At 35.2% G+C, this 27620-nt stretch overlaps 1 protein-coding gene across 2 annotated transcripts in view; it reads right to left on the bottom strand.

The window, feature by feature from the left end:
• LOC145258302 (angiotensin-converting enzyme-like) overlaps positions 1-27620 on the bottom strand; it is a 136824-nt gene that overhangs the window by 60210 nt on the left and 48994 nt on the right. For both annotated transcript variants that reach the window (XM_080116348.1, XM_080116349.1), the window contains exons 2-5: positions 21070-21234; positions 16996-17083; positions 12101-12247; positions 415-600 (exon numbers count right to left, since the gene is read on the bottom strand). In XM_080116348.1, coding sequence (XP_079972474.1) covers positions 415-600; positions 12101-12247; positions 16996-17083; positions 21070-21234 — 586 coding nt within the window. The remainder of the gene's footprint in view (positions 1-414; positions 601-12100; positions 12248-16995; positions 17084-21069; positions 21235-27620) is intronic.

The raw sequence follows: 27620 nt of genomic DNA, 5'->3' as shown, positions 1-27620 counted from the left end.
GTGGCAGTAGTCGGAAGAATTCAAATAATACCAGTTTTCACACTGTATTGAAGTGAGTCAAGTGTACTAACTATTAGACTAGAGTAACACGACGTTTAAAAGATATTTTCAAATTGCTTATTCCTAGTAATGTGAATTATTCACGCATGCGCATTCGTGAATAAGTTAGCAAACAATAAAAAATCTGATGCTCCCCACGTACCATGTTTTCCAATTTTGACCTCTTAGCAGCTTTTTTCCCCTAGTGAAAACGGATTAAAACATTTTCCACATGTCTGAATATCCTATATACCAAATTTCAAGTCTGTAGATAAAAAACTCATTGAGTATATAGACTGAGAAGTGTCATCACACACATTCTCACCTTTATAGATATATAGACTAATTACATGCATATATCACGTGATTACTTACCTAAAAGATGAGCTGGAATCAAATTATCTTTGAAATGATTGGCACCATATTTCTTTATCAGCTTATCCCGGACATATGCATGGAATAAACGGTAAAGAGGTTGGATATCTTCTAGCAGTTTTTCAACTTTGGCAATAAATCCTCCACCGTAGACAGCTCTCCATGATTCGCCGAGATCCTTGTAGTCTGTCAAAAAAATAAAATAAAATAAAATAAACAAATAAAATGAAATAAACAAATAAATAAATAAACGGAAGCAATAAATCGGAAATGTTAACTTGATTTTAATTACAACTGTAGCAATACATATAAATAATAATCTAGAAAAGAAAACAAAAAATTTCATTAATTTGTGCATTTATTTATTAATTTATTTTTTATTTATTTTTTTATTCATTTTTTATTTATTTATTTATTTTTTTTTAATTTTTTTGCGGACTGTTATCCTCATCTTCATTGTTGTTGTTATTTCACCACATTTCGGTCAAGTGTTCGTCCGAAGAAGGCCACAGGAATAGTTGGCCGAAACGTAGTGAAACAACAATAACTTTAAAGATAAGGATAATATAAATAAATAAATAAATAAGTATACAAATTACTCATCTCAAAGGATTCCAATAATCAACAGAAGACCAGGTAAGAACGAAAACTTGGATTTATAAGACCCCAAAATCCAACCTCAATCGCTGTGACGCAGTGGATAGAGACGTTGAATCTTTACTGTTCCAGGTGAGCATTGTCTGAAGATATGGCGTTGTAAATATTCTCAATAAGAATTATTATGCAATTTGCATACGTGACTTTATGCAAAGTATCCACTATGACATGAGGAGAGGTTATAAATACTAAAAAAAAAAACCTCATGGACGAGAAGAGCTAAAAAAAAGAATTTACCCCCCCCCCCCCAAAAAAAAAACGAGAGGAGCTAAAAAAAAAAAAAAAGAAAAAAGAAGAATTTACTGAACGGAATAAAAAGCAATTCTCCTCACCTCTGCTATCTAATTTTCTTCAACAAAAAAGAACAACCGTTTTGGAAACTGCTAATTTTAAAACTGACATAAGTATTACCCTTTATTGTATTTTTAATTATTATTCAATAGAATTTGTTTTTGAATGCAATAACTTGCTGGTTTTTAATTGCATCCGTCCAAAGTATCGGAAGGTTGTTCTGTTACAAAAGATTGTTCTGTTCTTTAAACAACGACAAAAAAAAAAAAAGTGTTAGAAATAACTAACTCAAGAAAATTTCTAACAAACGGTTTCAAACCTACCCAAAGCAGACCAGAGGATTAGTTGGACAAAACGTGATTAGACAGCAACAATAACTATGGAGGGCTGTAATTACTGAGGGTACAATTAAGAGCCAGCATTCCTATCCCAACCACAGAAGGTCAGAGAAATACTTGGTCGAAACGTAGCGAAACTACAAACGCTTGTAACTGAAACTCCAAACGCATGTAACTGATTTTATCACCGTGCAATAAAGAAACCCGTGTTGCTAATGCTGTTGTTAGAGAAACGATATCATTTGAGAAAAGTATACCACATAAAGAAGTTCCAGTGCCGAGCACATTGTATCTGAGATTAATATTAAAAATGAAGTTTGTGGGCGTAAATTTTAGTGGCACACATGTTGTTTCACCTTTGAAAAGTATATCATGTAATAAAGTTCCAGCAATAATCACGTTGTTTCCATTAACCGAGGCCATATTTTCGGTGAAATCTAAATATCAATTTACTTGTCCGTACGTCCAATGTCACAGAAAAAAAAATTCTCCTAACAAATACCCCGGATATCTTAGCACTAAGCGAGACTAACCTACACTCCTCCATCCCCTCTAACTACTTTAACATGTCTGGCTATCTCCCACTCTGCCGTAAGGACTCCGACAGACATATGCACGGACTTGGAGTCTACATTCGTAACACCCTCCCCCTGACTAGAGAAACAAACATAGAAACGGAGGATCAAGCCTTTATGTGCTTTAGACTAACACAACATTAGCTACTTTTATTTTCTCTACCGCTCTCCCTCGACCCAGGACTGCACCATAATAAACAAAGTCTCTGACAGCATAGGCACAGCACTCTCCCTCGACACTAGCGCACAAGTACATGTATTTGGTGACTTTAATGTTCACCACAAAAACTGGCTTGGATTCTCTACTCACATAGATGCAGCAGGCAGCACAACACATAGTTTTGCTATATCTCACTCCCTATCACAAATGGTTACGTTTCCAACCCGTTTCCCTGACCAGCAAGAACAACAAGCATCACTTCTAGATCTCTTTCTGACTACAGTTCCCGAGGATTGTACAACAAATGCTGACAGCCCACTCGGGAACGCTGACCATGCAGTGATAATGGTAGAAATCGCCCTAAATTCTAGACCTAAAACTGAAGAGCCAGTGCTCAAAACAATGAGATATTTTAAAAGGGCTGACTGGGAAGCCATCAGAGATCTTATCAGAGATGCCCCATGGGGAAATATTTTTTCTCTTCCTGCTGAACAGTGAGGAAATGAGACCACTGAATGGTTCAAAACAGCAATGGAAGCACATGTTCCCATGCGGAAATTTTATAGCAAGCCCCACTCTCCCCAATAGTTTACTTCGACTTGCGCAACTGCCATTGCTCAAAGGCAGCATGCATACCGCAGACTTAACCGACATGTCCAGTTCAAACAAACTAAAGTATATAGAAGCTAGAAGTAACGTTAAGAAAGAAATAGTGACAGCTAAGAGAGAATTTACGGAAACCACTAAAAAACGCATCGAAGCACAAAAATTAGGAAATCGTGCCTTCTGGAAAATCTACAACAGTGTAGTAAATAATGGGCAATTAACAATTCCCCTGCTAACCAACAATCACGAGGTTGTTTGCTCAGCAACCGACAAGGCTAATATGCTTGCCAGCCGGTTTGCCTCGAACTCCACACTGGACTCTTCCAACCACCCCCTGCCTGCTTTCCTTTGCGGACAGACGCCACGCTAGACGATCTAAAAATCACCCCTGCTCAGAAAGAACTGACCCATCAAATTATCGCCCCATTAGCCTCCTCACACTTTTCACCAAAATATTTGAGACCATAATTAACCATGCTCTAGTCCGGCACCTTACAGATGCTAAACTTCTGACTGACAAACAATATGGATTTAGACAAGCCCGTTCCACAGCTGACATCCTCACTGTAATCTCTGAACGTATATACCATTCACTGGACAAAGCGGGGGAGGGTAGAGCGGTAGCTCTAGATATATCTAAGGCTTTTGACAGGGTATGGCACAAGGGTCTCCTCAGGAAAATTAGATCATACGTTATCACGTAGAATACTTAACATAATTAAATCCTTCTTAGATAAGAGAAAAATCCAGGTTGTCCTCGACGGTCGTACATCCAAACAGTGTGATATAAATGCAGGAGTGCCCCAGGGGTCTATCCTTGGACCTCTATTGTTCCTAATATTTATTAATGACCTCTCCGACAAAATTGCCCCTGAGATGGGTATATATGTTGATGACACTACACTCTATAACAGGTATGACAGGAAAACAAATGAACACATATCTAAAGAAATGGCAAAAACACTAGAGGATGACCGCCAATCTGTAGTGGAATAGGGACATAAATGGATGATCACATTCAATGCTGCCAAGACTAAACTGGTTTCCTTCAATAATTACAAGAAACCTTCTCTGCCACCAATAGCAATGACCAGTGACTCCCTGTCTGAGAGTACATCTTTCAAACTGCTTGGCCTAACGTTCACAGGAAACATGAGTTGGAACAATTACATTGAAGACATTGCCAGGGCCGCTGCGAAAAAGGTACATTCTCTCTACCGTGCTAGAAAACTATTGACACCTGAAAGTATCCTGTACCTCTATAAAGCCACCATTCGCCCATGTATGGTGTATTGTTGTCACATTTGGGCTGGTGCATCTGCTACTAGTCTCTCGCTCCTAGACAAGGTTAAAAAAAGAGTCGCCAATCTGATAGGCCCTGAACTGTCATCTAAGCTTCAGCCTCTGTCCCATCGACGAAATGTTGCATCCCTCTGCCTGTTCTACAAGTATTTTAATGGTGAATGCTCTGACGAACTGCAGACACTTTGCCCCCACGACGTAGACACCCTCGACAAACCCGACAGGCAGCTAAATCCCACCCTCACACAGTAGAGATCACTAGATGTAAAAGATCTTTCTACTCCAGTAGTTTCTACCTCAGAACCGCTAGACTCTGGAATTCCATTCCAGGTTCCTGCTTCCCTAACTGTACTGACATGCAGAAGTTCAAGTGCAATGTGAACAACATCTTTCTGCCCAAATCCCAACATAGTTCCCCAGTAGTTGCTGCCCCTGATAGTAGTCCCCTACACCAAAGTGGCAATGTGCCTTGTTTGGGGTGAAAATGTAATAAAAAAACAAACAAAAAAAACATAATTAATGAGAAACGAAGTACCTCACTTTATAGTGGGTCTTTATCAATTAAAAGAAAACATGGCTGTTTGTTTACTGTTTCAAATTGGGTATTTTATTTTATAATTTAAAAGTTATGTTGTGAGGAGACTCTAAGTTTTTTATTATCTTTTTAAAATAAAAAATGTGCAAGTGAATTGACATCTGTTCTTTTATAATTTATATGAAAAAATTATTTTAAAAAACAATGCTGTGTGTTTGAATTTTCATTGGAAAAAAATGTAAATTTTTTTAATCAATTCTTTTTAACTTTAAAAGGTTAAAAAAGAATTTGCTAAAAAATTGTTTCAAATTCGTCGTTTTTTTCATTTGTTTTATTTATTTTGTTTATAATGTGTTCTTTAAATTTTTAAGTACCGTAGAATTTTCACAGGTTCTGCTAATATTGATTGAAATAATAATAATAATAATAATAATAATAATAATAATAATAATAATTTAGAAATTATTAAATAATAAAATTAGCGTATAACTAAAGGGGATATAATAAATACCTAATGGTGAGAGATAAAAAAAATTGTTAAGCTTTTACATAGTGTGTAATGTTACCCACGTTTATACGTGGGACCAACACGTTGTACGCAGTCTACGCCGCAAGGAACATAGTACAAGTCATAACTCGACCCCTTTTTTTGGTAACAGCGACATTTATTACACGTTCTCCCGCCACGCGTGACTTTAAAAAGGAGAGAGAGAGAGAACGTGAAAGACGTGAAAGCCGTAACGAGAAGTCCTTTTTCTCTCACCCATCCAGCGCGGCCGCAACCGAGATTGAACACACTACACGAGTTTGTAGTGTAATTCAAATCTTGTCGGTAGCTGAATACTTGATGCTTCGTCAGGGTTATCTTTAGGGCCATTTTTTATCGTGACATCATCACTAGATGGGGTGCTACCACGGCTTAAGAGAGTCTCATATAGACGTATAGACCGCGTCGGTTTCTCAACCTGGTATTTTACCTCGTGGTGCATACAGCGCCTCGCTTTCCCAAATTGTCACCCATCTGGTACTGGCCAGGATCAACGTTGCTTAACTTCGGTGCTCTGGCGAGAACTGGTATGTCAACGTGATTGCGCATTTTCCTTACATTGACGACATTTCACATTCTGTATGCATTTGTATAAGCGCGTCCGCGCTCTGTTACATGTGTCGAGGTCTGTAAAATATAAACTACATTGCTCAACTTTTTAACTACAACTGCAGAAATACATTTAAAGGATGATTCAGACATTTTTTTTTTTAAATCTAAATGCTTTATAAACATTCAAGCAAGGGATATAATTCTCGTTTATACTACGGGATGAATCACAAATAAATAAAATCTATACTCTTATATATCTTTTTTATGTGTTTTGATATTCATATTAAAACCCGTTTTTCTATTTATTTAAAAAGAAAGTACAACTTTGTTATATATGGGCCGTAGAATTGCATTCATCTGCAAAAGATCTAGGTAATTTGCATTCATTTTAATTAATTCTCTATTAGTTTTTTTTTCCGTTTTCTGAAGGGATGATCATCTTTAGTTAACTATTTACGTATAATGCATAATTATATTCATGCAGATATTCTACATGATTTATACTTGCGTAATATTTGCGTAAAAAATTATAGTAAACACAAAACTCTTTCTACATATATTTATGTATGCGTATATATATTTGTTTTAAAAACTTTCCTACTAAACTCCTCCGTCAAGTTTTGCTCTCAGACATGAAACTTCATATATAGTGTATTCGAACAAAGGCGAAACATTATATTTGGGGAAAATCGGTGCAAAAGTGTGAAAAGTAAAAAAAAAAAAAAAAAAAAAAAAATGGAATTTGCCAGGTGAAAGCCGAACGGCGGCATTACGAATATGCATGCTGGTTCATGTTTTAATTTTTAGTTTTGCAGTAAACATGTCTCCATAGTACAGTCATTAACGTCAAAGGAAAAAGTAAATCGTAAGCTAAACGTTTTGGTTTCAATTCTCGGTGGTGGCGCACGAGTCATTTTTCTTTATTATTATTATTTTAACTTTTTAAATCATTGCTATATATTAGGTCCAATAGAATAATATTTGCTACCGGAATAGTAGCAGAAACTCGAAATGAAGCGAGCGACGAACAGAAGATATTGTTGTTTGGAAAAAAACAGCTTACCTTGCAGACATGTATATAATCAAGTTTATCAGATGGTTTAACTTGTAGGTCATTTGATTCTGGTCTCCAGATAATGTAGGGTAGTTAAGAGAGAATAAGCACCATTTCAGAGCCTACCTTTCCCTGTAGACTTGTCTATAATAAAGTTTATCGTTTTTCCTTTGTGTGGTAATCCATTTCGGTATACAGATAAGTTTTGCTCGTCAGGAGAGAATACGCACCGTTTCGGGGCTACCTCTCTCCGCTTTTTCTCTTTTTTTTTTTTTGCGTATTGCCCCCCCCCACCACGATCTGAGGCCAATTATCTGAATAACATTTAACTGAACTGTTCAATAGACTCAAAACTAGGCGTTTAATGATTTCAGCGTTTCCCGCCTCGATCAACGGCCATCTTACATGCTGTTCAAAAGTTCAAGAGCTGCGAGGTAAGACGCGTTCGTATCGATAATAAATAAATAAATAAAAATAAATAAATAATAAACCACTAAAGGTCTGCCATCTTCTTCAATCGTCTTTTTTCTTTGGTATTTTTGTCGATCCCTTTTGACTATACAGTGAAATACAAATTTGTATATAATGCACCCTCATTCTTCTAACCATTGATCATATTTGCCGCGGGAAATTCTGTGTTGTTTTATCTCACCCACTGGCCCAATTGCTTGGATATCCTTGGCACTGTGGCTTGCGTCCTGACCTTGATTTTCCGACGTCTTGTCTGTCTTAACAGAGTGCTGCTTATGAGAAGTATCAGATGAGTAACACTAGGTGTATCAGAATTTTTGTAGGAATTTTTGACACCTCTAACACGAAACTGCGAATAGAATATAAAAAACTCGTAATTTCTCTTTTAAAAGTGGGTTGTTTATTTTTTTTTATGGATAATACTTCCAAAATAAACTATTAAAGTTGTTTTAAAAGTAATAGAAATATTTTTTTATTTAAAAAAAAAACAGTAATGAATTTTACAAACTCAATATTTTTCAATTTTAAAAATTTTAAAATCTATCAAAATTTTTCTATTGATCCTATTTTTACGATATTTTCAGAGTCAATGTGAAATTTTATGCTCTTTCCAATAAACCGAATATAATATTTTAGACAAACGTTTTTTTTAATTCACGCCCCCCCATTTTCAAGAGTCTATTAAAAAATAAATAATTAATTTACTCACCAAAGTTTTATATATCACAAATTGAAGAGAAAAGAGTCAATGAATAATATATTCAAATTTAAAACAAAAAAAGTAGTGTTTTTTAGAAATTTACCTGTAAAGTCTGAAGTTTAAAACCTTTTTTTTAAAAAACCCACGTTGTTTGTTTTCTTTGTTTTTTTTAATGAAACATTGGTCCTTGCCCCTTTAATTGAAAAAAAATTAGGGCTTGAATTACATTTTGGAAAGACGGGGTAGAATTATTCACTATTTTTCACGAAATTTCTGACACACCTAGAGTAGCACATCCTATTTTATTCCGACGAATGTTTATTCCTTTTCGTGAATTAGATTTCAGTCCACAGATGCATAGAAATTCCGTAGGTTGTTTTTACTCATCCGTTGTTCAGTCTGTGTCGTTTTCCAATAATTCAATTTTGATCTATCATCCTCCCTCCCTTTCGGTGGATATTGGAGGCATTTTCTTGTATTTTTGTGCGTAGAACATGTTTATGAAATCTGGATTGCTGGCCCGACGAGTTCATTTAGTCTTTCCCAAATACGAAATCTGTATTAATCAAAATATATTATTTAAGCGTATTTTACGACCGGGCAATGCCGGTGTGCTGCTAGTATTTGAAATAAAATAAAGGAAATGTTTAATTTAAACGCAAGTCTTTGACTTCATAAAAAGTGGAGGAGATAATTTTGTCTTTTAACAATACAGTTACCGACAAAAGAAAAAAAAACAACCAAACAAACAAACAAAAATATTCATCTAAACGCAAATCCTTTACGTTACAAACACTTCAGTGAGAGATAATTAAATACTTTAACCTGCAGAACACCTTCCAATCAAGAAGGCGTTACTGCATTAAGTAGCGATTAAGTTAGTTAGTGTGAATTTTGTCAAAGGTCACTCTTAGTACATGTCAGGATAAGTCCCAAATCTGTAAAAAAGAAGAGTTAAATAAAAGAGGAGTGACAAGGCAAAAGGTAAAACTCTGTAGACAAAACAGGAGTCGAACGATGACATGACGTCACGTTTTCGAGCGAAAGAAACATGGGTTTTCACTTCAGGTCTCTCCTGGAAGCCATACGGAGGAGACACAGCCGAATGATGCAGAAAGCTGATAATCTCAGGGAATGACATGATGGTATCTCTAGTGCCCTATCTATAATGTGCCTAACCGGGTGATGTCTCTAGCGTCATGTCTATGATGCCACCGACTAGGTAGTGTCTGTGGTATCTCTGGCGTACTATCTATAATGTCCTTGACAGAGTAGCGTCTCTGGACGGCTGTGTCTCTGACGTCGTGTCTATGATGTCCTTGACTGTGTGATATCTTGGGCATCCTATCTATGGCCTTGATCGGGTGGCGTTTCTGGCTTCCTATTTATAATCTGTTTAGTCGGGTGGTATCTCTGAAGTGAAACCACTAATAAACTTGTCCTACATGTACAGATTAGTATTAGCGTCTGGAAATTTTATAATGTGAATGTTTTATAACGCGCTCAAATACTAACAGCATCCAAAATGTCACTCAAATAGAAGAAAGGTAACTTTGATATCAACTGTGACACCATCTACGAGCCTTAGTTTAACTATTAATTTGGTTTGCAACGCTCTGGTATCTACGGCTGATATAATCCCGATGGCTGATATAATCTCGTGGGCCTATAGTTTGCGCTTAATGGTGTTTACACAAGTTACATTTTCGAGATGCTACGTCGGTGATGATTAAGTTAGCTCGTGTGAATTTTGACAAAGGTCACATTAAGTGCATGATAAAATCAGTCTCTCTGGAAAGCCGTGCGAACGAGACATCGTCAATAATGTAGAAAACTTGTAGTATAAGGTGAATGTTATTTCGGGTCTGTCCGTGCGTGTCACTCATTTCGTCAAGTTAGAAAGTTAAATCTAAGAAGTAAATAAGATAATACTCTATACCCCTCTCTCTCTCTCTCTCTCTCTCTCTCTTTCTCTCTCTCGTCCATTATCTAGCTAAAACCTTGAAAAATCTCTTAGAAAACGTGTTCTTGTGTCTTTTCTTATGAAAAGAGTGCAACATTTCAATAACCCTTGATCGATGAATGCTCAATGATAAAAAGCAGATGAGAAACGAAGGGAACGAAGATGTGTACAAGGAGAAACATAGAACATAGTAGTATACAGTCTTCCACGATCTGTTCACTAGCTCCTCCAGTGAATTGATCTCTGTTTCGCAAGATTAATAAACTCCATGCACGAAAACAAAAGGAGACAATTGACAATTTAAAGTTTTTTTTAGGATAAAATTCGTTCACAGAAGGGCAGAAACCGTTAATTATTCCTTATAAAAAAGATAGTCGAAAATTATTTATTCCTGTAAATATATAAACTGCAATTAATTATTTCTTATCTAACTTGAGAATTTATCGACAGACAGACTTTAAAGGGATTCGCATAGATTTCTACATTGTTGACACACTGTTATAGAGCGCGCATGGCGGCTGTATGCAAATGCCGAGCCGTGTGCGAAGTAGGAGGAAGAAATAAGATATAAAAAGAGAACATGTGCACTGACTGGGGATCATGTTCGAGAGGATGACAATCACGGTAGAAAGACAATCACGTTGGGGATCAGGTTCACGTTTTATTTGTGAAAATACCCGGAAATGAATGTCGTTGTTTCGACGGAAAATGTGAGTCGAGTTATTACTTGTTTTCTGTTGTTTGCGACGTACTCTACTACAACGTGTTGGATCCCTAGTGTTTCCATGTCAACGCGTGTGTAAGCGTGTACCACGTTACAATACGTCTTGTCTCTTAGCCTTACAATCGTAAACTGCCTGAAAATATGTTTTTAACTTTAAACAAATGATCTAATTTGTTACGTTATTAAATATATTTCGTTCGCTGCCAGGCCGAACTGAAAATACACATAAAGGAAACGTTCTCGAAATTTATACTAGTTGACTCAATCTCTACCAAACAGTGTAAGGCCAAAATATATAACAAGAGTTTTATTCGTCTCGGTTAAACAGACGAGACAGGGCGATAAAATACCCACACATATATGTACACAACGTTTTGTTATTGTTGAATCTCGACTGAACACATGGAAATGAATAAATACAACACCAAAATAAAGTAGAACAGATATATTGAGAGCAAGAAAGTATATACAATATTTACAAAGAGTCCATTGGTATAGTCATGGGGAGACCGCTGTTGGAGAAGGTGTCGGCTGGGTGATCGCCGACTCGATCTCATTTGTGAGAATTTTGAATTGGTTGACTTGCCGAGGGTAGGTCGGTGGGGAAGCAAGGAGTGCTGGTAGCTGTGACCAACACGGCCGGTGGTCCGTTAATCAAAGAACCTGAGTGCCTATTCCTTACAAGATAAATAGATTCCAGTCACGCGTGGATCTCGTTGACTGATAGTTGGAGTAGATAAAAAGGGGTGGCCGCTCTACTGTTGTGGTAGTTGTTGCTGTCTTTTAGACAAATTACACTTCGACCATCGTTATCCATTTGTTACTTTTACAAGGAAAGACTTCTTGTAAGCAACGTCGCAATTTCGTTGCAAGACTTAAACCGTCTTTTCTCCCCCCCTACTCGTCTGTAAGCTATTTCCGACGCATTGTCTCTCGTTCGGGCTCCTGTTAGGTGTCTCCCGTCTTTACGGTACCAATCATATTTATATAGTTGACACTCCACGTATGCTAATTTAGGTGGATCCTACCACAACAGTTATTGAAAATCACACACACACACACACACACACACACACACACACACACACACACACACACACACACACACACACACACACACACACACACACACACACGTTTAAATAAAGAATATATTTATCCTGAATTCTCATCAGGGTCAAAAAACAAAAAAATCCCCAAAAGAAGCTTACCTTTGTTTTCTCGTATCGCTTCGTTGGATAATTTGACCCATTTGGTAAAGTCTTTCCTCATCTTCCGACCGCTCACATCTCTCCATCCTTTCCAGACATCTTTTAGCTTCTCATAGTTTCTGTTATGAGCAATAATACTCTGGAGGCCTAAGAAAATAAAATAGCAAATGAAAATATATTGTGAAATTGGCAAATGTACCCAACAACTGGCGGAAGTGGGTGCAATAAAATATTAGAAAACTCACTTTTCTGAATTTTTGAGATGAGGATTGGTTATTCGTATTATTTGGATTCTTCGGACTACTTGTGGTCTTATTGAATGTATATATATATATATATATATATATATATATATATATATATATATATATATATATAAAATTGAACCTGTCTGTCTGTCTGTGTGTCTGTGTGTCTGTGTACATTTCCCTACGCAATAACTCTGTCAATTTTTAGTCTATAGACTCGAAAGTTGAAATACCGGGCACTGAGATTTGGGAAAATCGATGTGACGGGTGTCAGCCAGAAATTTGGCTGTTAAGGGGTCAAATTTCAACGATTTGACCTTTAAGAACTCTACCAAACTCCTCCGACAATTTTGGGTCTAGACACTTGAAATTTTAGATATAGGTTTCTTGAACCTGGATCTAACTTAATAAAGTAATTTGAGCCCGAAACAATAAATTTTAAGGGGTCATAATAGGGGTCAAAGTTTGAAAAAATTAACCTTTTTTTTTGTTTTTTTTGCTTTTTTTGCACAGCATACACCTCCAAACACCCGAGCAACGCCGGGCACCCCTGCTAGTATATATATATATATATATATATATATATATATATATATATATATATATATATATAAGTTTCTAGTTTTCATATTTCAAATGCTTGCGAAATTATTTTGTCGTTGTTCTGAAAATCAACACAGACGATTCTGTCAGCACACAAGTTTATTTACAATTCAATCTTGGCCATTGAAGAGAGAGGGAGAGATACAGAGAGAAAGATAGAGAGAGAAAGAGAGAGAAAGAAAGAGAGAGAGAAAGACTGCGTTTATGGCTGTGTGTGTTAGGCGGCGGCGGAATTTGTCACTCACGCTAAACGACTGTCGGCTCTCATATCTTTTCTGCTCTTTTTTTGTTTATGTTACCCATGTCTAATATGATATCAACCAACATTCCTGAAATGTAAATATTTAAAATATGTAAGTGTTCTTCTTTATTTTGCATTGGGCAATTCTGACTTCCCGAGTTAGAATGCAAGCCTTTCTTTGTTTTCGGTAATAAATACAATTCAGGTCATTTTTTTTGTAGGACACAAGAATATAGGTAATCTGAAAAGTGCGTGTGTTCACACCCCCGATTTTATCGCCGTCGCCCCGGTCCAATGATCCAATATACTGTTCTCATCTTGAGTGTCATTTTCACAATGTATCGATCGATGTAACCACCGACTTTCTTCAGGTGTATCTTGTCGAACTCAGGAATGTTTTTGTCGAACTCAGGAAGATGGATGGAATTTCGAACGGAACCTTTATTTACTTTACAAGCGTAGCATGCTCTCGTTCTAGTCATGGCTGGTCAGGAATGGTTGTGAAAATGATTAGGACAGTAATCCGAAGAATCAAATAATACGATTAGCAAACTCTATCGTTATTTTATGGTAGGTGCTCGACTGAGGTCCAATCTATGGCACTCCTTGTAAAAAGTTCGCAAAAAATACTCGTTTAGCTACAACAACTATCAACAACTTTCCTCACTGTCTATCTAATATTAAACGAAATTCTATTAGTAGGATTTTTTTCGTAGAACTGTCCTTTTCTGGAAGACAATACTCTGGGACTGCTCCTTGACTGACTATAACATAGTCATTTTCAAATCTAATGTGAATGAGTTCCTGTCTAGCTGTCCTCTTAAATAATTTAACCCTAACCCAAGTTCCGCCATTACTGATCATGCTGTCTCACCATATACTTAACACTTATTAACACTTATCCTTGAGTGCCGTCCGAGACTTGATAAGTCGTGACCCCTACCAAAAGTAAAAATAAATACTTTTCTCTTCAGCAACACTGACCAAATACTGTAGCTGCTGCTAGAGTAACTCCATTAATTCTAATAAACTCCTTCCCCTTTTTTATAGACCAATTGTTTCTGTCCCCTTTTTTGCTGCAAACTCAAGCAGAAGTAGGGAAAGAAGCTAGAACAATTTCACTCCTTTTCGACAACTGGCCCTTGCAGAGACAACATTGAATTCGATATTACTCATTTATCACAAGAACTGACCGAATTTCTTTCCTAAAGTGATATCGAAATGTATTCGCTGGTATTTTCGAAAGTAATCCCCTCTTTTCGATTGACTAGCCTTAAATTAAACATTCGTCATCCCCAGTTTGGCGATGGGAGAAACAGTAAAGACGTCGCGTTTTTTTTTTTTCACGTTCTTTTCCTCCTTCGTGGTACGAGTTCCAGCCTGCCTGCCTACAACTTTTTATTTTATTTTTTCCCAACACACACCTCCAAACACCCAGGCAAAGCCAGGCACTCAGGTTAGTTAGTAATAAAATAATGCTATTTACAACTAGAAATACTATAAGTTTAAGGCTTCCAAAATTTGTACTAGAACTGTTCACAAGGATCCCTGGCGCAGTGGTTAGAGTATTTGGAAACATCAATTGTAAAAGTGATATTCTCCTGAAGGTTGAAAGTTCAATCCGTTATGCGGCTTAGTATCTTTATCCAGTCATATCTGACAGAACCAGAGCACGCTACCTCCGTGAATTAAATAAAGGGTTCGGTTCAAAATTCCGTATGAATTCCAGAGTTGGATTAGAATATTCCCGATTTCGACAAGATACATCTGAAGAAGGTCGGAGGTTACATCGATCGACACGTGAAAACGACACTCAAGATGTGAACAGTAGTCCGATGAATGCAAATAGGACGAATAATCAAAGCATCATCTTAATTGAGAAACGTTTAAAAAGTTTGTTTATTCTCTGCTGATATTGAGAAGGAGGGCAAAAAAGTATTTTTCTTATTTTCAACTTGTCGAATCATTAGGGCAGAAGAAACCCACTTCTCCAAAAATGTCGAATCAGTTTAAGGCAGAAGAAACCCACTTCTCCAAAAATGTCGAATCAGTTTAAGGCAGAAGAAACCCACTTCTCCAAAAATGTCGAATCAGTTTAAGGCAGAAGAAACCCACTTCTCCAAAAATGTCGAATCAGTTTAAGGCAGAAGAAACCCACTTCTCCAAAAATGTCGAATCAGTTTAAGGCAGAAGAAACCCACTTCTCCAAAAATGTCGAATCAGTTTAAGGCAGAAGAAACCCACTTCTCCAAAAATGTCGAATCAGTTTAAGGCAGAAGAAACCCACTTCTCCAAAAATGTCGAATCAGTTTAAGGCAGAAGAAACCCACTTCTCCAAAAATGTCGAATCAGTTTAAGGCAGAAGAAACCCACTTCTCCAAAAATGTCGAATCAGTTTAAAGCAGAAGAAACCCACTTCTCCAAAAATGTCGAATCAGTTTAAAGCAGAAGAAACCCACTTCTCCAAAAATGTCGAATCAGTTTAAGGCAGAAGAAACCCACGTCTCCAAAAATGTCGAATAAGTTTAAGGCAGAAGAAACCCACTTCTCAAAAAATGTCGAATCAGTTTAAGGCAGAAGAAACCCACTTCTCCAAAAATGTCGAATCAGTTTAAGGCAGAAGAAACCCACTTCTCCAAAAATGTCGAATCAGTTTAAGGCAGAAGAAACCCACTTCTCCAAAAATATCGAATCAGTTTAAGGCAGAAGAAACCCACTTCTCCAAAAATGTCGAATCAGTTTAAGGCAGAAGAAACCCACTTCTCCAAAAATGTCGAATCAGTTTAAGGCAGAAGAAACCCACTTCTCCAAAAATGTCGAATCAGTTTAAGGCAGAAGAAACCCACTTCTCCAAAAATGTCGAATCAGTTTAAGGCAGAAGAAACCCACTTCTCCAAAAATGTCGAATCAGTTTAAGGCAGAAGAAACCTACTTCTCCAAAAATGTCGAATCAGTTTAAGGCAGAAGAAACCCACTTCTCCAAAAATGTCGAATCAGTTTAAGGCAGAAGAAACCCACTTCTCCAAAAATGTCGAATCAGTTTAAGGCAGAAGAAACCCACTTCTCCAAAACGGGGCAATCTACACTAAGACAATTTTTAATTGCTCCAGTCAAGAAGAATGTCTCCTTTGACTGAACGGAACGGATACCAAACTTTAATACTAAACTTTAATACTAAACTTTAATACTAAGTCAAAGATCAAACCGTATCTTCTTTTGTCTTTATTTTGCAGCACCATTTAAATATATCATCAAACTGATGGAAGATAGATACGCGAGGCAGAGAATCGCAGAGGCACAGCAACCCATAGCTCCTAAATAATAAATATTTTTTTATTAATTATTCGATTAATTGTCTGCTCTAGTTGGGAACCCATCGCGGTGCACCAAGAGGGAGCTTCACATGCCTCCCCGCAGCGATTTAGTCCAAAATACATTGAAGTTTCGTTGCACTGTAGAGAACCTATTGTCCATTTTATAAATTATTTTTATATAATGGTTTGAATGAAAGTTTAAAATGCAAAAATCAAGCATCATATATTTTAATTGTATTCTAAACAGAAACGTTCATTTCGAACGCGCCCCTGTCATAGTAAAGAATCCAATGTTAATTTTATATGCCGGGCCTTTGTGATTGGTAATAAAACTTCTCAAATGCACTTCAGATGTTAGTCTGCATAAAGCGTTAACTTTAGTCCAAATCGGATTTTTCGATTATCAATTATTGATACTTATCGGAGCCATTTCAGACTCACAACCTTTAGCTCCAAAGAATAAATAATGCTGTTTTATATTAAACTTACCATTCGGCTGGAGTTTTTTACATTCACCACCAATCTTGTAGCATTCAGTAGAATAGACCTTCAACATCGAATTTTCGAGATTTGCGATCTAAAAAGAAAGTATAATCTATTAGTCTAATAACGTATAAAAATATGGGCACATTACAGAGGAGACATAGACGGCAATGATGAATGCAAGAGATGGGACTAGGTCGGCGTTAAAAAGGAGGATAAAAAACGAAGTGATTTTTTCCAAATGTTTTTCTTTTTTTATTTGTTTAGATATAACCTCAGCACTCAGCAGTTATCCAATGTGTGTGACCGTGTTCAATAATATATTACAAGGAATTTCATTTTCTCTTTAGCAAAAAAAGACCAAAACTTACGAACTCTTTTTCTGACAAAGGATTTTTATCCGAAATAAAAAAAAACACATTTTTTTAATATATTTTTTTCGTTTATTTCGGATTTAAAATCCTTCATCACACACACACACACACACACACACACACACACACACACACACACACATATGTATATATATATATATATATATATCTATAATATATAGCTTTATATTATAGATATATATACACACACACATATATATATATATATGGATGTGTGTGTGTGTGTTAGATCACGAATAGGCTCCTATATGGTTGACTATTTAAAAAAACTGATTACACATAATGATAGAAGATGTATCGAGGATCAGGAATGGGTATGTTTTATCTGGCAGAACGGTGGTTTATAAAAATTGTGGGGTCTGCGTTCGTGCCTGGCCCCCAAAGTATGGAAATAAAAAATGAAAAAAAATAAAAAAACGTTTACAAGGGTTTTTGATATAGATGTACATAATAATACTTTGATAAGTATGTTTCAACTTAAATAGGGATGGTATAATAAAATTGTGGGGTCTGCGTTCGCGCCTGTACTCCATGGAAATATGGCACAAACTTTACCAAAGACTTTACATATCTATCTGCGTAAGTATACTTTGATAATTATGTTTAAATATAGTATAATAAAATTATGGGGTGTTCGTTTTACATAACCTTTTTATTTTTATTTATATATCTGTTTAAGCTTTTTTTTGTCAGTGTACTAGAAGGAATTCAGTTGATTACAACCAGTTCTGCGTGTTCTTTACATTACAATAGTACAACCCTGAATCCCACGGCGCAATACTACACCGTTCAATACTGTAAAACTGAGACGAAGCTGTTCTTATTCATATTTGTATGGATTTTTGCTTTAAAAAACTAAAGTAATTACGTGTTTACTTTTTTAATATCCCATTTTGCTGTTACTGATTATTTTACTAAAGTAAGTAAAGCTTCATTATTTTTCAAAACTGTTTTTGTTTCTTTGTTTTTCGATATTTCGTCGATATTATTTAGTAAGAGTGTTTAGCAGAAAAGCCAACAAACAACTACCCGAAAAAATAAATATACAAGAAATAAATGTTATCATAGTCAATAAAAGTTCAGTTCATGTTTTTTTTTGTTTTGAAATAGTTTTTAATGCTCTTTACTTGAAATAATTTCAGCGAACCGAAATTAAAACGAAATTTGAGGCGATAACTACTTAAATGAATTTTTATATAAACTACACATGCCATAATCGAATATTCTCAAGCACAAAATAACGGAAAACATTAAAATATGTTTATAAATATTCCTTTCGTTGACGGAACTCTCTTAAATTGTTAACACAGAATGCTCAGGTACCCCTCCTTCCAATGTTCAATTTTTTTTTTTTTGTTCAACTGCTGATCTTTTAACTACTGTAACTGGGTGGATTTGTCCGTTTATAGATAATTTATAAGAAGATATAGCCATTGCGCTTGACATTTGGAAGATGTTTGACAGAGCGTGGCATTCTGGTCTTCTACATGACCTTCGGGATTATGGTAATGGTGATGAGGTTCTTGATATCATTAGGTTTTTTCTTTTTGATCGTAAATTGCGAGCAAATCTGGACGGTGCCTTTCATCCTCTTTGTCTATCGATGTTGGTGTCCCTTAGGGTCCTATTGTAAACCCAACTCTGTTTCTTTATCAATGACCTTCCTGAGAATATTGTTCAAAAAATTAATATCTATGCTGATGATAATAACTCTCTAGTCTGTTATTTCTTCTCCCCCATCTCTCTCGCATCATTTGAAATATGCAGCTGATCTAGAAATTGATTTGAGTTCAGTTGTAGATTGGAATACGAAATGACTTCTTTCTTATTTAATCCTGTTAAAACGCAGCTTTTCATCCCGAGATGGTTCTAATCTTTCTTGGAGTACATATATTGAATCCACTGCTCTTTCTGCTTCTCATAAAGTATTTCAACCCATCTTTCCTTTACACCAAGTAACTTGACATCTTATTTTAGACCTTTCTTTCCTTTTCCCCTTATCCTAACCCCTCTCCCTCTCTAATTCCGCTTCTCTGGCCCCGTTTAATTCCTGACTTTTTTTCATTTAATCCTGTTAAGATTCAGCTTTGTCTTTCAATCGTAGGGGTGTCCCTTTTTCATCCCAAGATTCTTATGGATGGTTCTAACTTTCTTGGAGTAGATATATTGAATCCATTGCTCTTTCTGCTTCTTATAAAGTAGGCTCTCTATCTCATTCCAAACAGTTTTCTCGCATCTGAGACCATTCTCTATATGTAAAAACATACTATCAAACGATGTATGTAGTTTTGTTGTCATATTTGAGCTGGTGAATTTCTAGCCCAGTTGAGAGTTTTTGATAAATTGCAGAATCATATCCGCAATTTGATTGACCCAATCTTCTTCTTTGCAACCTCTCTTTCACAGACATGATGTTGTTAGTCTCAGTCTCTTCTACTACTATACTATTCTAATATGTGTTCTTCAGAATTATCTGATCTATTTCCTGCTTCCTTTGTTCCAGCTCGTTTGACTTATTTGTCCAATGGTCTTCATCAATTCGCTGTTTTTATACTTGATTGTAATAGAGCATGCAATTAACTTTGGATGGTGCCCCCTCATTCTCTTTTCCTGTCAATACTGGTGTTACTCAGGACCTTATTCTTGGCTCAACTCTGTTCCTTCTCTATATCAATGATCTTCCAAAGAATATTATCAAAAAATTAACATCTATTTTGATGATAATAACTCTCTATTCTATTATTTCTTCTCCCCCATCTCTCTCGCATCATTTGAAATATACAGCTGATCTAGAAATTGACTTTAGTTCAGTTGTAGATTGGAATACGAAATGACTTTTTTTTTTCATTTAATCCTGTTACAACTCAGCTTTTGTCTTTCAATCGTAGCTGTATCATTTTTCATCCCGAGATTCTTATGAATGGTTCTAATCTTTCTTGGAGTAGAGTACATATATTAAATCCATTGCTCTTTCTGCATGTCGTAAAGTATTTCAAACCGTCTTTTCTTTACACCAAGTAACTTTATATTTCCTGTTTTAGGCTTCTCTCTTTTCCATCCTCCTCTTTTTCTCTCTAGCTCCAATTCTCGGTCCCGTTTAATCCCTGACTTTTTTTCCATTTAATCCTATTAAGACTCAGCTTGCGTATCCCGTTTCTTTTTAAGATTCTCGCGTATGGCTCTACTCTTGAAGAGAAATCTACTCTGAATCTTCTTGGCTTTTCTTGGCTAATAAAATCTTTCTTGGAGTCCATATATTCGATCAATTACTCTTTCTGCTTTATCGCTCTAAACATTTTCTCACAGCTGAAGATATTCTTTATTTCTGCAAATCTACTATCAAATCATATATGGAGTATTGTTGCCATATTTGGGCTGGTGAGTCTCTGTCCAATCTTAGGGTTCTTGATAAAATGCAAAAACGTATCTGTAATTTATTTCGGCGCATCCTTTATTTTTAGCTGCATTCTTTCTCTCATAGACATAATATTGTTAGTCTTTTATCTCCTTACATCCTGGCTCCACGCCCTATCTAGAGCATTTTCCATAAAACGGAGCGGGGGGGGGCGTGCTGACTGATAACGTATGTAGAAAAATGAAATTGCACAGCATATTGTTGTATAGATAGAGATGCAGGTTTCTTCAATGTCGGATAAAATCAATAAAAAGCAACAGTAAAACATACCTGCTCGATTTTTTGATGGTCAGAAGTTTTGCTGATTCCGATGTCTTCTACGGCTGTCAAGGATCTCTTTAGCGTCGGGTCAGTAATACTATTCATCGGGAACATTTTTTCGGCTTCCATGGCTTTTTCACGCCTGAATTTTGACATCTGCAGTTTAGACTCCATCTGTAAAAAATAAGGATTCGAATTTAAAAAAAATAAATCAACTAACAGACTTTGCCGGCTCGCCACACGATAAGAACTTAAGTCTTAAACAATACAGAAGAAAGACACACAAAAGAACGAGAAAACTTGAATGCATACTGGAGAGAACTTGGACGCTTACAGGTGAGAACTTGGACGCCTACTGGAGAGATCTACAGGGTGGCCGAAAAGTCCCAGGACACTGGCCGAAAAGATGTTCGAAGTGCTTTCACAGAAAGATTTGGAAAGCCCGCGCCATCAAGAAGTAATCTGTGTCTCTGGGAGAAGAAAGTTTTTGAAACAGGTAGCGTTCTGGATCAGGCAAGAAGTGGCAGGCCTGAAACACGAAAGGAAACGTGTGCTGGTGTTAAAAAATCACTGCAACAGTCTCCCAAGAAATCCACCAGAAAACGTTCTGCTGAACTTGGAATACCAAGGGCTACCATGATGGATCATATGAAAAAGGACTTGGATGTCAAAGCTTATAAGCCATGTGTATAGTGTCCTGGGACTTTTCGGCCATCCTGTAGGATGCCTATTAGACACTGCCAATGAGTGACTAAAGTGTTTCTGTTCATGGGTTTATCAGGACAACCTGGTATTGGGATACTTCATTCTACAAGTAAATTTGACTAAATATTTCAAATAATACAGTATTAAACAAGGATTGGTACACACTCTCTAAGTGATCTTGCCTAAGCTAGTACTCCACCAAACTGGTACTCCACCAAACTAGATAAACTCTTGTCCTGGAATCCAATATGTCCAAGAGATCAAAAGAAAGATATACTATAACGTAGTTAATCGATCAATAAATGAGAGGGAAATAAATATTACTAACTTTTGTAGTAAGTCAACGTTTGAAAGATAAAAGAAAACTGTAATGGGATATCTGAATATTTATGCATCTCATATAGAGATCAAGTGTTATAATAGAGCGTAGACACGCGTATGTAAATGCCGAGCCGTGTACAGGAAAAAAAAACAACTATAAAAAAAGGGTGTTCACGGACTGGCGATCACGTTTAGCACGTTCGAGATCACGTTCGGGAGTACGTTTGAAATGACGTTCGAAAGAACGGAGGTCAGAGAGGGGAAGCGCGGTCACGTTTTATCTGGAAATAAATGTCGTCGGTACAAAAAAAAGGAGTCGAGTTATTACTTGTCTTATATTCCTTGCGCCGTATTCTGCTACAACGTGTTGGTTCTTCGTGTGTAAACGTGTGTAACGTTACAGAGTTAACCATAAGAAGAAGGACTTTGGGATTTGTTTTACTATACACATAGATTCGAAAAGGTTGTCAAAAAACAAATATATAACAAATAAATGTTATCAAAGGCGCAAGATAAGTTATTTTTCTACTTAATTGGATACTTTTTTAGTGTTTTTATTTAATGTAACATGTTTATTCAGCTCGAAAAAACATACAGTGTTTACCGATGCATTGGAAAATTTAAAATGGCGCCCGATTCTCTCGTGAACACGATAAGAAGGTAGAAAAGTAACTTATGTTGCCTTTGATGACATTTATTTGTTATATATTTGTTTTTTGACAACTTTTTCGAATCTATGTGTACAGTAAAACAAACCCGGCCTTAGATTTTTGAGAACTTCGACTGAAGTAAAAGAAAACATGCGAGATAAACAATAGAAAAACTTTATCACATCTTCGAAACTATTACTGGTGGAACGAGTAAATTATCGCTCTAGAAATAAAACGACATCATCCCATTTTCTTTTTTGCTTCAAAATAAAAGTTTTAAAATAAAGCTGGAGTGTTGTTTTCTTTAGGGCGACAATTTTATCGTTCCACCCTATACATAAGTTAAATTTTAAAATTTAGAAAACTGAATAATCTATATAATTATGAAACTCAAATGACCTTGTAACCGGTGTTGTAACCTAACATTCGATTTACGACTTCCGGTTGCGCATGCGTACATAAATATAAACCCATAACAGCGTAAACAAATAAACACAAATCGCTGAACCGATTTCGTTCGAACAAACGGACGTCCTTAGAAAAGCGAATATCTCAAATTTATTGAATAAAAAACTTCAAGATATGGGAAGCAAACGCAAAAGGTGATTACTAATAATACGTATAATCATCGACCTGTTTCATATATACGCGACAATAAAACGTTTTGTTTTACTGTGTACGTTTTCAGCATCCCAATTGTTTTTATGCGTTTAAATTATCCAAATAAACAATTGTTAATACTTTCTGCTTTTTTTTCCATCGTTCATGTCCGTATTACGTTTAAATTATTTTAACGCAATTTTCTTATAAATAGATCTACTTTAACCCGTTGACAACCATAAGAGTATTTTATAACGGCAATTCAATTTACCCACCGCTTTTTTTTTAAAATTTATTCTCCATTTTTTAATACACGTTTCTTAAAAACATTCATACATTTTCTTCGGCACAACCAACATAAATGAATAACCCCGAAAATATGTTTTTTTTAAATTTGCGTTAAAATAAATAATCAACGCGACAATAAAACATATTGTTTTACTGTGTACGTTTTCAGCGTCCCAATTGTGTTTTTCGCGTTTAAATTAAAAGATATATCAAAATTCTAATTTAACTTGAAGTATTATGGTATCTGTTCAGTGCACATTTACCTATAAGTACGGCAAACCACTTATAATTCAATGGCTGTAAGGTTTTTTTTTCAAAAATAAATAATTATAAACAGAACGACTCATCTATCTATATTCTTTTTTTCATTTTAATACACTTTCTTAGAAATGTTTCTGTTATGTCACAAAAAACTTTTCTTTACCTCACAAGTGTCACGCTCATACATTAATTCCATAGCTAATACAACAACTGACCCAACGGGTCACGGGTAGTCTAGTTTTATATAACTTTTTATTAAATGATTAAATCAGACTTTCATTGCTAAGACAGCTTATTCATAGAAGAAGATTAGTGTTTCATTTCTCTTCATTTTTTCGGTGGTATTAACTCGAGGGGTCGGCCTTTCATTAAGAGAGAAAAGGTGCACGTCTAGGTCTGTCAGAAACTTCGTGAAAAATATTGAATAATTCGACTCCCTGTCTTTCCAAGCTTATAACTACTCGAAAAATGTAATTCAAACCCTAATTTTTTTTTTCAATTAAAGGAGCAAGGACCAAGGTTTCATTTAAAACAACAACAACAACAACAAATACAAACAACGTGTTTTAAAAAAAAGGTTTTAAACTTCGGACTTTACAGGTAAATTTCCAAAAAACTATTCTTTTTTTTTTTAAATTTGAATATATTATTTATTGATCTTTTATCTTCAATTTATGACATATAAAACTTTGGTACATAAATTAATTATTTACTTTTTAATAGACATTTCAAAATAGGGCGCGTGAATTAAACAAAAAAGACGTTTGTCTAAAATATTATATGCGATTTATTGGAAAGAGCATAAAATTTCACATTGACTCTGAAAATACCGTAAAAATAGAATCAATCGAAAAATTTTGATAGATTTTTAAAGTTTAAAAATTGAAAAATGCTAAACTCGTAAAATTCAATTAATTTCATTACTGTTTGTTTTTTTTTAAAATAATATTTCTATCACCTTTTACACAACTTTAATAGTTTATTTTGGAAGTATAATCCATAAAGAAAATAAATAACCCACGTTTAAAAGAGAAATTACGAGTTTTTTTTATATTTTATTCGCAGTTTCGTGTTAGGGGTGTGAAAAATTCCTACAAAAATTCTGATACACCTAGTGTACGTCTGATGTTGACGATTCATGTAAAGTCTGAATCGATATGTATTCGATATTGAAGCGAATGAAACTTTTTTTTACACAGAATTCACCAATTATCAAGGCCCGGAAGCCACTCGAAGATAAGGGTTAATGGGCATACATTAGCCAATGTGATTATAGCGTAGTAAACATAAGTAATAGAAACTTTGTAAATTGGATTACTTAGGGGGACGGTTTATCAAGAATTTGTTTACGTTGGACGTGATTGTAGTTAGCTGGAAAGCAGGCAATTGGTAAAGAGTTTCACAGACCTGCAGTTCTAAGAAGAAGCTTTGTTCATGGAATATACGTTTAGGTTTAGACACAGATAAAGAGCGTGGGAAATTATTGATAGTGGTTTTGGCTAGACAATAGATTGAAGCTCAACTGAGCACTTGCCATGAAAATAACGATAAAACAGTTGGAGAAACTTGGCCACATCTTTAATTTAAAAATTCAGAAAACTGAAATGATGAGAATTAGGAAAGCAAACAAACAAACAAACAAACAAACAAACAAAAAATAAATAAAGGAAAAAAAAACGCTTCTATGAAAAGGTTGTAATCTCTATTCGCAATTCGTAACTACACAAATACACATCGTTCGGGCTTTACTTCAAACATCAACAACATCGGACTATTTTTTCTTTCTACGAGGGCCGACCCCTCGGGTTAATACTATCATAAAAAAAAAAAACAAACAAACGAAAAACACCACTAATATTCTTTTATGATTAAATTATATTAACAACGAAGGTTGCAGCAAAAATAAATTTAATCATTTAATAAAAAAAAATTGGTGCTTATTGAGATGAAGTCGACAAATCAATTTTTTAAAATATGTCACATTAATCGATAACAATATTACTTATTTAATTGTCATGTCGAAAATAGTAATATATCCAAAAATTACGAAAATTTATCGAGTAGAAATACTATTGTGTTTTTAGTAAAAAAAAAAGTCTATCGCTATAGGCTACACAAGTTCGACACCATTAAACTAATACATGCGTTCCGAGTTATGTTTTCTGGGTGTGAACTCTTACCATCTACTTTAAAACATCTACGAAAAAATGCAATTTCCCCCAAATTTCCGTAAAAATTTACAATGAATTTTCGTAATTTTTGGATATATTACTATTTTCGACATGGCAATCAAGTACGCAATATTGTTCTTGCTTTAGATGACACATTTTTAAAAATCGATTTGGCGCTTCTATCTCAACATGCACCAATAATTATATAACATTATTCGGTCTTTTAAATTTTCAAATAAAACATCTTTTCATTTGAATATATAGATGGATAAATATGAATATTGCTGGTAATTTTGAAACAAATTTACTTATCTTTTAAATGTGACCATAAAGAAAAGAAAAGAAAAAAGAAATGAATTTGTCTTTGTACTTGCAATTTAGAAATAGCTCGCAACTTTTCGGTCCATCTAAAGAAAGGAACATTTGAACACAAATGCATAATATAAGTCCAAGGATATAAAACAATATTGCAAAATAAAACTATTTGTTATATTAAATTCAAAACAGTCATTGAATATAAAGAAAATATCAAATAATAGTTTATTAATAAAATGTTCTTTTTCCAATCAATATGCAAATTAGTTAACCTTAGTTGACTTTTTTGACTAGGGGTAGGTTCTGTTCTCTTACTATAGTAAATCTTTTCTGTCATTGGTCGGCGAGGAAATCTTTTTACTCGAGGCAAATTTAATTTTTGTCTTTATCCAGGATACCTCTTTTGGTTTTGTTAGAATTACCCCTACGTTAAACACTGCCCTTGTGTCTCATTATGCTGTCATCTCGGGGAAAGCAAATGGGAACAGGTTGCACAGATGAAAATAGCAATAAAAAGGGTAAGGGATATGACTTCAAACTAAGTATTAGTGATTGCGAATGTTTTTAACAACAATTGTCACGAAAAAGTGTTAACAAAACAAATATTTAACAAATAAATATTAACAAGGCAAGACAAGTTACTCTTCTACCTAATTGATTAAGTTTCTATTAGATTTACTTACTTTAAAACGTTTATACGGTTCGAAAAACAAATAGTGTCTAACGTTACGTGAAAACAAGAAAAATATTGCAATTCTGAATTTTTGAGATGGGATATGAATGTTTGTATTGTTTTGGTTACTCAGACAAGTATTTTCATCTTGGCACAACGTTTCGGTCGTTGTAACCTACGACCTTCCTCTGTTACATAGGAAGGGCTGTCCCCTAAGAAATAAGAAGGCAAACTAGATAAGTGAAACGGATATTTAAAAAATGCACCGACATTTTAACATGTTGGAGGAGCTGTTTTGCATGAAAAATAAATATTTGGATATTTGAATATAAATATACTGTTATTCTTTTATTTTATATATATATGGGGTGTATGTGCGCGTATGTGTGTGTGTGTGCGTGTGTGTGTTACATGAGAAGGGCTGTCCCCTTCTCATGTAAGTAAGAAGGCAGACGAGATAAGTGAAAATAATATTAGGAAAAGGCTAGAATCGAACCCTGTTGGCAAGTTTTAAAAGATAATGGATAATTGAAATCCTAGGAATGCAGTTGATTATTAATTCTTTTAGAAATAACT

The sequence above is a fragment of the Euprymna scolopes genome, chromosome 33, assembly GCF_053919585.1.
Source record: "Euprymna scolopes isolate OS-2025 chromosome 33, ASM5391958v1, whole genome shotgun sequence".
NCBI lineage: Eukaryota > Metazoa > Mollusca > Cephalopoda > Sepiida > Sepiolidae > Euprymna > Euprymna scolopes.
This window is presented reverse-complemented; position numbering and strand designations above follow the sequence as displayed.